The following is a 13,392-nucleotide window of genomic DNA, read 5'->3' as shown; positions in this document are numbered from 1 at the left end:
AAGAAAGCGGGTCGGAGTTCTGGTACGCGCTGCTTCATTGGCGCAATATCCCGAACAAGATAGGTTCAAGCCCGGTGGCACGTCTGTTCTCCCGGTCAACAAGGTGTGGAGTTCCATCCAGCGCAAGCCGACTGCTGCCGAAGGTGGTGGAAAACGTACCAGCTTCAATAGAAAAACAACGTCAGTACAACAAAAGCAGCTATGACAAGAAAGTACGTTACCTACCTGATCTTCAAGTTGGATCTCCCGTGTACGTCCAACTAGATCCCGCGGCTTCCAAACTGTGGACACCAGGTACCGTTGCCACCCGCTTGAGCGAGCGCTCGTATTTGGTGGATGCTGCAGGAAGCAAGTATCGTCGCAGTCTCGTTCACCTCAAACCGCGTGAAGAACAAACCAGCACGACGAGCACGACGTCAAAAAGTGTTCCACCGGTTCCACCCGTTCTACCGATGTTGCCGTCAGCAGAAGAATCATCAGTAGGACCAAATCGTCCCCTTAATGCTAGAACTAGGTAACTCGAAATTTGACGTTTTTGAGTTGAATATACCATTATATCGAGCTTTTTGAGCTCTATAATATATCCAAAGACCAATGAAATACGATTATAAACGACGAAAATATTCACCATTTTCAAAACTAGGTATCTCAGTGTAGAATACAAGAACTGAGTGCTATAACTAGGTAACTGAGAAAATCATATCAATTTCCAACCGCACAGGTTAAAAGCTATCGGACGCTTGGACGTGGAAATGATACTAGTCATTCTTCTGTTAGTAGAATGAAAATCTACTACTATTTTCCATTTTAGGCCTAAAAACTTACAATATTTTACTTGTATTGATTTTGCCAAAAACTGTAATTGTTCGTGGACGATTATTTATGAACCTTTTGAGGTGTCATGTGATGATATATCAGGCATCCTAGAAAATTCAGTAATCACACGGTAATTTCAATATGTGAACCCTTTTAAATTTGCATACTGCAACAAGAAAACTGAAAAGAATGATATCAATAGTGGTAAAAACTAGGTATCTCAGAACATCTCCTCCATTATTTATGTTGCATTTTGAGTGCTATAACTAGGTAACTCGACATTTTTTAAACCATTTATTATTTTTATCGAAGGTTTAAACCAAAATAGTTCAAAACTTTTTCTTGTAGCAGAAAGAGTAGAAGCTGAATAACCAATCAATGAAAAAACATAATTATTTTAAAGGCTCCATACCTTTGGAACAACTGCATGAAAAATTGTAAAATTTTCAAAGTCGTTTTTCTCGAAACTATGATTTTCGAGTTACCTAGTTCTAGCATTAAGGGGACGAAATCAAAACAATCATCGAAATGACGTTCGACCGACAGATGCGGTTTCAAGCGAAACATTCGAAAAGGTCCCAGAAGGAAATTCGCTTGCTGAGATTGTGAATCCGGCGGATGCACCCGTGGTTTCTTCGTCATCATTTTCATCGACAAGAAAAGGACTTAACATCAAAGCCGGCCGTCCGAAACGTGAGACGCGACTGCCGACCCGGTTGTTGGACTATCAACTTTGAACATAGATTTTATTGTGGGGAGGATGTTGCAGTATGCACGCGCCCCTCGGTTGTTCATTCTCTTTCGTTACACACACACATTGATATACCCTCACACGGAGCTGAAGGGAACAGCACAGTGAATAGCCAGTAGAATATAGGCGAGCCAAGGGAGCACAGTGCGCTCCGTGAATGAGTACAATAAATCGTTTTGAACTAATCGAACCCGTGTTTAATTAACATTAAAACACCAAGTTCCAAGGTCAGCTTCATGGTCCGCTTCCGGAGGTTACTGACAAAACGATGAACGTATCCGACCGATCTCAGCAGACGTTTCCATTTCGAAAACCGTTCGAAGTCCACCAGTATATCGCCGACTCCGACTGTATGATGTAGAATACTGGGTCGAATCTCCTCCATGGTTGCTCCCAAATCTCCGCTATCTCCTGGCCATTGGTGTACAGACTGCCACAGAAAATCGGGACCACGAAACCAACGGCCGCTTGGTTGAAAGTCTGGCAGCCTTTGCCACTTCGTCCCTTCATCCGCTACGTTCTTTTTGGTTGGCAGCCACCTCCATTCGCTGGCTTGTGTAGTGTCAAGCAACTCACTGACCCTGAACGCTACAAATTGGCTATAGCGTCGATGATCAGATCGCAGCCAACAGACTACGTCGCGGGAATCGGTCCAAAAGACGCGGCGGCTGATCTTCATCCGGTGGGACTTGGCAATGCAATCTGCAAGGCGAGCTCCTAAAACAGCAGCCTGAAGCTCGAGGCGAGGGATTGAGAGGAACTTTAGAGGAGCCACGCGAGTTTTTGACCCAATCAAAGCGCATTCAACTTTTCCTTCTTCTTCGAACCTGAAGTACGCCACGGCTGCCATCCCATTCTCGCTCGCATCACAGAAAACGTGTAGCTCTACGTTGTTTGTCAGTTCAGCTGATGTTTCGATTCGGTAACAGCGGGGAATACTGACCAAACGGACATTCGGCAGCGCTTCAATCCATGTCATCCACTTTTCCGCCAGCTTCCCATCAATCTCGTCATCCCAGCCGCATCCGGAACGCCAGATTTCCTGCAGTAGAATCTTTAGGTAGATGAGAAAATTGGCAATAAGCCCCATTGGGTCATAGATGGCCATAAGCGTCCTTAGAACTTCACGTTTTGTCGGCATCCTGGCTCCTGACAGCAGCTCCGCATCGTGCTTTGGTGACAGCTTGAACGTGAATGTGTCGGTCGTGGTGTCCCACCACATTCCAAGTACCTTCTCCGTTGCCATCTCCGCGTAGAAACTCAGATTCTTCTCCGTGGCAGAGTTTTCGTGCAGACTCTCGACGACGACACTGGAATTCGATAGCCAATTGCGTATCTCGAAGCCTCCTTGAGCATGGATCGAACGTACATCACTGGCCAGCTGCACAGCTTCTTCCTCGGTCTCAACACTCGCCAACATATCATCGACGTAATGCTCGTACTTGATGCACTCGACCGCTCTTGGATACTGTTCCTCGAATCTGTCAGCATTCCGGTTCTTCACGTAGTGTGCACAGCTTGGAGAGCACGCCGCCCCGAACGTCATGACTGTAACAGCGTACACTTCGGGTTCGTTGTCTGGATTCCCATTGTTCCACAGGATCATCTGGCTTCGCTGATCCTGCTTCTTCATCTGGACTTGGAAGAACATTTCTCGGATGTCTCCCACTACAGCGATACGGAATTCGCGGAACTTGTACAGAACAGCGAGTAGCGATACCAGTTGATCAGGTCCCGTAAGAAGAAATGAGTTCAGTGAGACGCCGTTGACTTTTGCCGCTGCGTCAAATACAATCCGTAGTTTTCCCGGTTTGTTAGGGTTGGTAACCGGGAAAATCGGCAGATACCAATCGTTGGAATGCTTTTCTGCCTTCTCTGCTGCCGATAATCGACAGATGTAGCCCCTTTCTTCATATTCAGACATCTTCGCTCGCATTGCTACCGCTAGCTCCGGTTCTCGCTTCAGTCGCTTCTGCAGACATGCTAGACGCTTTAAAGCCATCCCCTTGTTGTCGGGTAACTGAAATTGATCATACCGCCATAGTAGGCCAGTCTCGAAGCGGTTTCCTACCAACCGTGTTTCGGTTGACAGAATATTCATAGCTCGCTCCTCGTCCTTCGACGGCAGCGATGCCTCTAGAGCCGACCTACTGATACCTGAACATTGTCGTAGGATTTCAGCGGCAATCCCTCTAGGTATTGTGGATTTACCGCCTACTTGTATTCTACCGGTCGCTTCAGTATGGCCTCCAAAGTAGCCGTTTTACAAAAAGAATTACTTTAAAATGATTTTAAACATTTTTATTGTATGCGCTATTCCTCGTTGCCACTAGCTACTCAGCGACATTCATTTTTTGACAATCAAGTGGATTTTTATATGAAAACGGCTACTTTGTAACGGCTACTTAAGTAACCGGTAGAATCCAAGTAGCCGGTAAATCCACAATAGCTGTATTTAGTTGCCATTTGCGGAACTGACAACGACTGTTTCGGAAGCGAAAGATCCCGAACTGTATGCACCTCCGGTAGCTCGAATACTTCGCTGCCTTCACCCATTCCGGAAACCTTCAAGGCCAATACAACGGACTCCTTTTCTTCGCGACGCTGACCGCCTGTCCAGTCGAGACACAGTGGATAGGTTGCTCCTTTGAGGCCTAGCTCTTTCAGTAGACCGTGCTCGATTAAAGTCGCCGACGATCCATCGTCGAGAAAGGCAAAGGTTTTGATTTGCTTTCCTCTACCGTAGATAGTCACCGGTACGTACCGAAATAGCACCTTTGTCGCTGCCTTCGAATGCGTGTTACAGCTTTGTGTCGTTGGAGCCTCGTTTGGCTTCTCTGGTGCCGGAGCCGCAGGCTTGCTGTACCGTTTATCGTCATGCAACAGTTTGTGATGCATGAACGAGCAACCGTTCTTTCCGCATGGTATTTTGACCTCACAGGCACCGAAATGCTTCCGAAGACACTTCCTGCACAGCCTCTGGTCCTTGACAACTGTCCAACGAGCTGCGACGTCCATGTCGTTGAATCGTTTGCACTTTTCTGGACCGTTGCACTCGTTCAGGCAAACAACGCATCCTTTCGAAGTAGTAGTAGCTATCGGACGAATCTTCGCTGGAGCTTCACTGCTTTCTGAATGGACGTTGATGTAGTTGTCTTCCTTCCTTCCACGTCTTTCGAGCTTCGGAGCGCTGATGGACGGTATCGTAACGATGCTTGCCGCTTCAACTAACTTTCCTAGCCAGTCTCCGAATTCCGCCAACGTAACTCTGTTCAGTCCTTGTCGGTGATACGCCCAGTTCAACTTTACTGACGGTGGCAGTCTCTCCGTCAACTCCTGCAACAGGGCCACGTTGCACATGTATTCATCCAGACCTGAAGCAGCGATAGTTGCGCAAACATTTTGGACTGCTATGCCGAAGTCAATCAGTGTTTGCAACTTCTCTGCTTTCGGTGATGGCATCTCCCGTATCCTGTTCACTAGCGAATGAACGATGATCTCTGGTCTTCCGAAAATAGTCTTCAACGTCGCCAGAACTCCCTGCAAGTTCGCTGGATGTAGCAAACGACAGCGGACCGCTTCTAAAGCCTTACCCCTCAGGCTTCGTTGAAGACGCAACATGTTCTCTTCGTCGCTGTATCCGCAGATCCTGGTGGAATTCTCGTAGCTGGCCAAGAAGAGTGGCCATTCTTCGGGATTTCCGGAAAATGGTGGAAGTTCCTTGTTGACGGCTTGACGCGCAGAGATTTGGCTTTGGCTTAGCGAAGAAACACCCAAGAGACCACTAACACTTGGTCGGAACACCGTCGCCTGAGGATTCAGTCCAGCTCCTGCACTAGCTGCACCTCCGTCGACCGCTGCATACCGTTGTAAAAGTTGTTTCCGCTCCTCCAAATGCCTTCTCTCTAATGCTTGTTTATCCTCAAGCAACTTCAATTCCTGAGCTAGGACATCGTCACCGTGGCTCACGTCTTGTAAGTTGATTTTTGGCAGTGGATTACCAGTCGAACTCGCCGTCGGCCCTGCTCCAAACGTTAATTGCAACGGTTGATTGCCAATAGCATCTGTCGTTAATCCACCACTGGCCATCGGTAATCCGCTTCCAAGCAGTCGAGGGTTTTCACTTTCAGTCGAATTCGCCGTCCATCCACCACTGAAATCGATTTGTACGGGCTGATTGCCAGTCGAATTCGCCGTAGCTCCGCCTCCGTCCGAGCTGATTCTCCGATGCTGCCTTTCCACCTGCTCAAGTACACGACGCTCCGTATCTTTCAGATCCTGCTCGTATCTCTTCCGTTGATCCTGGAGCTCCTTCAGACGCTGATCTTCTTTCTCCTTCATCATCCGTTCGAACTTTTTCTGCATCGCCACTAGCTGCTTCCGTAGATATTCTTCCAGACTCGAATCCGTTGGCTTGCTGGTTCCCGACTTTGGCAGTGTTCCAGTATTGGTATTAGGTGTAGATGTACCAGATGGAAGTTGTTTTGCTGTCTCCAGACATTTCCTGCAGCACCACTCCACATCCTGTACAGTCGAATCCACACTAACGCACTCAAAATGATACCACTGCCCGCACGAATCACACGCTACCATACGGCTGTTGTCCGGCTTCCGACATATCTCACAACTCACTACCGGCGGTGGGTTTTCGTTCACTGGAGAAGTTCCCCGCTTCTGACCGTCACCTTTCTTTGACATTCCGACTTAAGCCCCCGATCGTAAACGGATTTTATAAATTGTTGCGCCAGCAGACAGACGAACTGACAGAAAGAACTATTCCGATTTGGTAACACTCTTTTATTCAGGTATTGAGGGTTATAAAATCCCTTTGGGAAAAAATGAGGATAAATGTGTTTTAACAGTTTTATGTTTGTGGGATATGTGAAAAAAATTGTCTTATGTGTTTATCCTGTGCAAGTACTTACGTTTAGTGTTCTTCTGTTGGATTTTTCGTCCGTACTAGCTAAAACATCCGTACTATTAGTTCGTAAGGTAATATCCGTGACAAACTGCTGGATTATGTTAGAAATTAGGTTAAGTATTTGCATGGATTTGAGTTCATTAATTTACCTGTCTTGTGTGTTTAGTTTAAGTAAATTTTAACTAGAATAACTAATTTCACCCTCGCTTTAGCTGTTTCTAACTAGATTTAAGTAGAATAAAGAATTTAGCTTAAGTTTTCACTGCGAACAAATTTCTTATTTCACCTGCACGTTTCCTCACTGCTACTCGTTAGTGATTTTTCTCTTTTTCTGACTACTCACGTTATCTCTACGTCATCCGACGATCGCTGTCAGGTGGTCGTCAGAGGTTGACAGCTGACAAGCCAGGGTCGGAGCTACTCACCGTCCGAAAACAAGGTCGATGTGAAAAGAAGGTGCGCTGCATCCCGTAGGGTTGTGACATACGCTTTAAACTTTATCGTAATTGTGGTATCGGGGTAGAGTGTAGGGCTCTAACGTAGCGACTACCGGTTCGTATCTGGTGGGCATCATATATATTTTTTTTTTCATTTGCACTTCATATGCATTGGTGAATTTAATTTAGTCGTCTATTGAAATTTGCTTATAATGATTTCTCCAGGATTTTTTTCAGCGATTCCTCCAGGAATTGCACCAGATATTCCTCCAGGAATTGCTTCTGGGACTCCTCCAGGAATTCCCCAGGATCTTCTCCTGGGATTGTGTTAGGAATTTTTCCTGGGATTCCTTCAAAAATTCACGCATGCATTCCTCCTGGATTTCATCCAGGAATTTTTCCAGGGTCTCCTCGAGGAATTTCCTTCGAGATTTCTTCAATAATTCTTCCAGCATTTACTCTAGGAACACTTTCAAGATTTTTTTCAAGAATTCCTCAAAGAATTCTTGCAGATTTTTCTCCAGAAGTTCTTCAGGGATTTTTCCAGGGATTTCTCCACTAATTTCTCCAAGAATTCCCCCAGAGATTCCTTCAAAAATTCTCTCAAGGATTTCTCCAGAAATTTCTCTAGAAATTCCTCCAAGAATTTCTCAGGGGATTTTTACAGAAATTTCTCCCAGAGTTCCTCTAGAGTCTAGAGTTTCCTTTAGAAATTCATCCAGTAATTGTTGCAAGAAATTCTCCAAAGATTCTTCCAAGAATTTCTTCAAGGATTATCAAATTATCAAAGGAAAACCTCCAGAAATATCTCCTGAGATTCCATCAGGAATCCCTTCGCGAATTTCTCCAGAGATTCCTGTATGAATTTCTCCAGGGATTTTCCCATGGATTCCTCCAGGAAATCCTCCAAAAGTTCCTCCAATTGATTTGGTTGATTTATCTTTATTATAGAGACTTTTAGCCCTTGGCTGGTTCGTCTCTTCTTTAGTTCCTCCAAGTATTCTTCCAGGAAATCCTCTAAGAAATTCTTCCAGAACACCTTCAGGAATTTTTCAGGGATTCCCCCAGATTTTCCTCCAAAGATTTCTCTACAAATTTCTTCAAAATCAAGGATTGCCGCTGATATATCTTCAGAAATTCCATCGAGGATTTCTTCAGGAATTCCTCCAGAAATTCCGCTCCAGGAATTTCCTAAGGGATTTTTCAAATATAGAAATCTCCCATAATTTCTCTGGAGATTCCTCTAGAAATTCATCCAGTAATTCATTGAAGAATTTCTCTAGAGATTCCTCCAGCAATTCCCGCAGGAATACCTTTAGGAATTTCTCCCGGATTTTATCCAGGAATTCCTGCATGAAATACCCCAGGATTTTTTCAGGAATTCGTCCAGGAAATTCTCTAGGAATTGCTCCTGGACATCCTTCAGAAATTATGTCAGCAATTTCTCCAGGAATTTCTTTAGAAAATCCTTAAGAGATTTCTTCAGAGATTCTTCCAGGAATACTATCAAGATTTTTTCAGGGATTCCTCCAGACATTCCTCCGGGAATTCCTTCAGAGATTCACCCAGGAATTGCTTCAGGAGTTCCTCCATAAATTTCTCCAAGGGTTCTTCCAGGAAATCCTCCTAAAATTTTTCAAGGGATATTTTCAGAAATTTCTCCAGGAATTCCTCCCAGAATTCCTCTGGAGATTTCTCCAGTAATTTTTCCAGGGATTGCTCCAAGAGTTTATCCAAGAAATTTCTCCTTGATTTCCTGTTGGGTCTTATTCAAGAATTCTTCCTAGAATTACGCCTGGAATGTGTTCAGAAGTCGCTGCAGGACTCTCTCTAGAGATATTCCAAGGAATTTGCTTCAGGGATTTCTCCAAGAACTCCCCGAAGGATTCCTTCTGAAATTTCTCTATGATTTCCTTTAGGAATTCTAGGAAAATTGCTTCTGATTTTTTTTCTAGGGATTCCTCCCAGAATTCCTCGCAAACCGAGATGTCGACATAGGATAGATTCAAGGCAGAATTCGTACGCTTTAAACTTTATCGTAATTGTGGTATCAGGGTAGAGTGTAGGGCTCTAACGTAGCGACTACCGGTTCGTATCTGGTGGGCATCATATTTTTTTTTTTCATTTGCACTTTATATTCATTGGTGAATTTAATTTAGTCGTCTATTGAAATTTGCTTATAATGATGTTTTTGCTAAAATGACAACAATAAATTCTTAGAACATCAAGCTACTGACATGAACTTTAAGGAACTAGAAAGTTCCAACAAAGTTAAGAGTAGCATCTTTCAAGTTCCACTTTCTGGCTGCTTAAGATGTTAATAATGAGCCTTGCTGGAGCTTGTGTGTAAAGTTCCAGCAAGGATCAGCCTCATAAGCAGCAAGGAAGTTCCGTTCGGAACTTTATCTGAACTTTGTGGAACTTGAAAGTGCATTTTATCATGGGAAGCGGAACTTTTGGTTACTTGGGTAAAGTACCCTCTTATCTGAACTTTTGGTTACTTGGGTAAGAACACCAGAAGAATAAAACTAATAAGCAACCAGTGCACTGTTTATTGATATTTCGAATGGCTTCATGGTTAGAAAAGAGCACCATGTCATTTATCTTCAAGGGATCATTACAAGCGCAATGCAATCGTTCATACAAAGCTATAAAACTACAGGTTGGACGTACCGCCAGAAAGAAAAAGAAATGTCATCGAATGAAAAATAATGCCAAGAATGCCCTTCATCAGTTTATTTCCGTATTTTCTCCGTAATCTATAATAGACTGTTGCTGTAAATTGTATCATTCTACCTAAACTGCGTCTGGCAATTATGTTTTATGTTAGATGTTGTAAATGTGGAACGCCTTATTTCTTCTCTCTGTTCGGTTCAGCGGCTTTGTTGGTTACAATTGAATCAAAATCTTTCACTTTCAATATTATACTTCGCTTTTGGCTTAATAATACTTCCAATTTCCTTCACCGGATTCTTGTGTTTTAGCTTTCTGCTTGCGCTCAACCAGAACGGTCAGCGCCTCGGAGCGAACCGAAAGTGAGTCAATCTTTTCCACCAACTGCTGATACGGAGAGAGAGGTTGCGTTCCCATTACGACATGGCCCAGCTTGGAGTCGATCTTGGCATCCAACCGGGCATTGCGGATCAAGTTGACGATCCAGCATTCGGCTTCGTCCGGTTCCATGTTCAGCTTATCGGCCAACATGCCGATCGTGATACACTGATGGATACGGCAGAACGTCTCGAAGATCATCAGACGGGCATTTTCGATGAACTCCTGCAGACATCCGATGATGAAGAAATCGTTCACGATCACCGTCTGGCACTCGTGCAGCTTCATCCGGGCGCCCTCGAAGTCAAAGTTCACGTACAAGTGTTCCAGGAACTCGGTGATTGGGTCGCGGTAGGTGTAAGACTCCTGCTGGATGATCTTTATCAAATCCTTGAGAGCGTTTCGCCGGCCTCGGTTGATGATGACAGCTGTGGCCAAGTAGCGCAAAATGTGCGGACACATAGTTTGGATCGCATTCAGATACAGTGGTTTGTACAAGAACATCTCGATGATCAAATCGCGTCCCTTGGCATGGTTGAAGAACACCAGAACACTCCAGTGGATCAACCAGGTGCGCTGTTGCAGCACCTCGATTGGCGAGAAGTTGTGGTTATCGATGAAATCACGCAGACGGGTCAAATCCTCAAGCGCGGTTGGCCAGTTCAGGGTAAGGATCTCGGCCGCCAGTTTACCCCAGAGAACAGTCAAGTAGTTCTTATCGGCCGGCTCCATGACCAACAGGCAAATGTACAAGTAGGAAATCGAATCCCGATAGTTTCCGCACTCGTACAGGTACTTGGCCAACTTCTGGGCGCTTTTGATGATGTCATATTTGAACTGAAACCAAAAAAAAATGATGGGTTCAAGGTTTATTGTCTCTATTGTACACATGAACTGAAAAAAAAACAAATTCAGAAGGGCAGTGTTATAGTGACTAGCTTTTGGTTGAAATCAAATCAATTTGACCCAGTTTACGGTATTTTTCTGGGGAGAAGATTTATTAAGGCGTTTCTTACAGAGTTCATTTTTTGAGAGTTCAGCAAGTATTTTTGCTCGAGGAGCTATTCCTGCGACTTCTCCCCAATTTTTTTGTTCTACTTTTCTTTTGGTGATCCTCCATGGATTTTTAAAGAGATTTTCCCGGAATTACTCACAGAGCTCTTCCCGGAATACCTATCGGAAATTGTCCTTGGATTCTTGGTGTATCCTTTTTCGAAATACCTCCCCGGATAACATACGAAGGTCTTTGATGAACTTCCTAGAGAAATATCGTAACTAATCCGTGTGAAATAGTTCGAGAAACTTTGGGAAGACCTAATTGGGGAAAATCTGGAGAACCTTCGGAAGAAATCCTGGGAAATATTGAACACCACGGAAACAAAAATCTGGGAGTTATTCCTAGACGATTTTTTAGGAAAATTCCAGTAGGAAATCTGAATACCTGTAAGAGAAAACCAGAAAAACTCGCGGATAAATTCCCGAAAGAATTTCTGCTGAAAAACAATTATGTATCCATAGCCTGCCGTAACCATTGTTCCAAGTCAAAACATTTTTGACGAAAATAATCTTTCAAATTTAAAATTGAACTGGTTTGAACTTTAAAGTTATGGGTCATAATGACCTCAATACAGTATTAATAAATTTTGCCTGAAGATTTAAAATTGCACAAACTTACGTCAAACTCCTGTTGCAAGGCGTGCACAATCGACTTGGAGTCCTTCATGGAGTCCGGATTCTTAAGTTCCTCCATGCACTTCATCAGCGGGGCCACCTCCGTCTGCAGTTCCTTCAGCTTAACCAACACATTGGCTCGCCGCTTGGACAATTCCTCCGGCAGCTCCTTGCCCATATTCAGACGCTCGCGAATGTCCATGGTGTAATCCACCATGTTCGTCTTGCTGACTGTTTGCAAGATGAACTTCAGCAACGATGTTTGGTCATAGATCTACAACAGAAAAAAAAATGCATGATAATCATCCGGCATTCCGTTCCGGCATCGATTCGGTTTGACAACTCATCTAAAGCGGTATCAAGCACACCCAACACAAGAAAGAAAAAGAACAAGAAGATTAGCTTACGTCCTTTTGCAGCAGAAACTCGAGCAGCGGAAAGGTCAGATGCCGGTCGAGGTACTGGCAATTTTTTGCCGTCAAATCAAACTTGGCCATCCTGGTAATCGTAGCACTTGCAATCGGGGATCGAAACTATCGGAAAACGTTGAATAAAATCACTATTTCAACAGAACGACATGTGGACAGTCTTTTGGTCTGTCCGGGCGACGTTTGGGAAGAACGAGGAAAATGGATGACGTTTGGCGGCTGTCGCTAAAAACTTGACGTTTGACGTTGCGCGTTGCTTTTGGAAGCGACATATGATATTTATCAAGCGGCGGTTGAGAAAACAAAAAAAAATAGGGGAAGGACTCTGGTAGATGTTAAGGTGAAACGGCATACACGGGGAAACGAAATAACTCAAAATTAAGTATTTTTCATCCATCTTTACAGCTAAGTAAAACCAGTCAAATTTGAGTTACACGCGAAGTACTCAAATTCGAGTTGTTTCATAGAGCTTGCTGACGTTTATTCACCTTTCTCTTTCAAACATGCAGGCGGAATAGGATTTGTTGTCATCAGGAAAGGTTTCCCGATGAAAACAAATCCTATGCCGCCTGCATGCTTGAAAGAGAGAGGTGAATAAACGTCAGCAAGCTCTATTAGAAGGCCGTTTTGGACGAAATCTACTTTCTTGAAAACAGTACGTTTTGGCTTAAATTAACCCAAAATCAAATCTCACGTAAAAGAAAATATTGTTGGAATTTTCATTCACAATATGATTTAAAGTGATGTTTTGAAGTGATTGAAATAAAATTAACTTTATTGCAGTTTAATAAATCAAGTAACACATTATGTAGAGCACACATAGAACTTATTCACCAATAATATTCACGCTCGTTAGCCGGATCTTATACTTTTCCTACGAGTTGATTGTTGACAGTCACGATCCGTATGTTCCCCTATCTGGCCCCAGCTCTGACTCCACCGTGCGAGTGTATTTCTGCCAAACTAAAATAAACTAATAAGATTGCGCTTTAAATTGTATTTTATAAAAACTTACCGGCGCTTTCGTTCTGTAGCTGAATTCTTCCATTTTTGAACCAGCTGAATTTTATTTTCGATTAGTCTTCGGGATCCGCGGTTGCGCGTCGATGTATGTATATGGATTTAGTGAAGAGGCACTGCAAATTTGAAAAATAGTTGAAAAAAATGCGAAAATGTTTAATTAATTTGCTAACTTACCGTAATTCACGACGAAAGCTCTCGAACTGTGAAACAAACATGGTGAATAATAAATTTTCACCCAACATGAAGTGTGAACGCACTACTTCATTTTGGGTACTTCCACAGCAGGGAAAGTCA

The 13,392-nt window shown here is 43.7% G+C and overlaps 1 protein-coding gene across 1 annotated transcript; it reads right to left on the bottom strand.

Moving 5' to 3' along the window:
• Positions 1-9,646: 9,646 nt before the first annotated feature.
• LOC109398039 (eukaryotic translation initiation factor 3 subunit E) lies at positions 9,647-12,279 on the bottom strand. Its single transcript, XM_019670394.3, has 3 exons — positions 12,055-12,279; positions 11,652-11,921; positions 9,647-10,813 (listed from the first exon to the last, which is right to left on the bottom strand). Exons 1-3 carry the CDS (start codon positions 12,142-12,144, stop codon positions 9,866-9,868), a joined length of 1,308 nt encoding a protein of 435 aa, XP_019525939.1. The 5' UTR covers positions 12,145-12,279; the 3' UTR covers positions 9,647-9,865.
• Between the last annotated feature and the right edge of the window lie 1,113 nt (positions 12,280-13,392).

This window comes from Aedes albopictus, chromosome 2 (assembly GCF_035046485.1).
Source record: "Aedes albopictus strain Foshan chromosome 2, AalbF5, whole genome shotgun sequence".
Lineage (NCBI taxonomy): Eukaryota > Metazoa > Arthropoda > Insecta > Diptera > Culicidae > Aedes > Aedes albopictus.
This window is presented reverse-complemented; position numbering and strand designations above follow the sequence as displayed.

Excerpts from the sequence above, each read along its gene's own strand:
- LOC109398039 (XM_019670394.3), bottom strand. The coding sequence starts at position 12,144 with ATGGCCAAGTTTGATTTGACGGCAAAAAATTGCCAGTACCTCGACCGG. Across the intron at positions 11,922-12,054 it reads AGTTTCTGCTGCAAAAGGAC|ATCTATGACCAAACATCGTT; the intron begins GTAAGCTAATCT and ends TTTCTGTTGTAG. Across the intron at positions 10,814-11,651 it reads CCTTGCAACAGGAGTTTGAC|TTCAAATATGACATCATCAA; the intron begins GTAAGTTTGTGC and ends TTTTGGTTTCAG.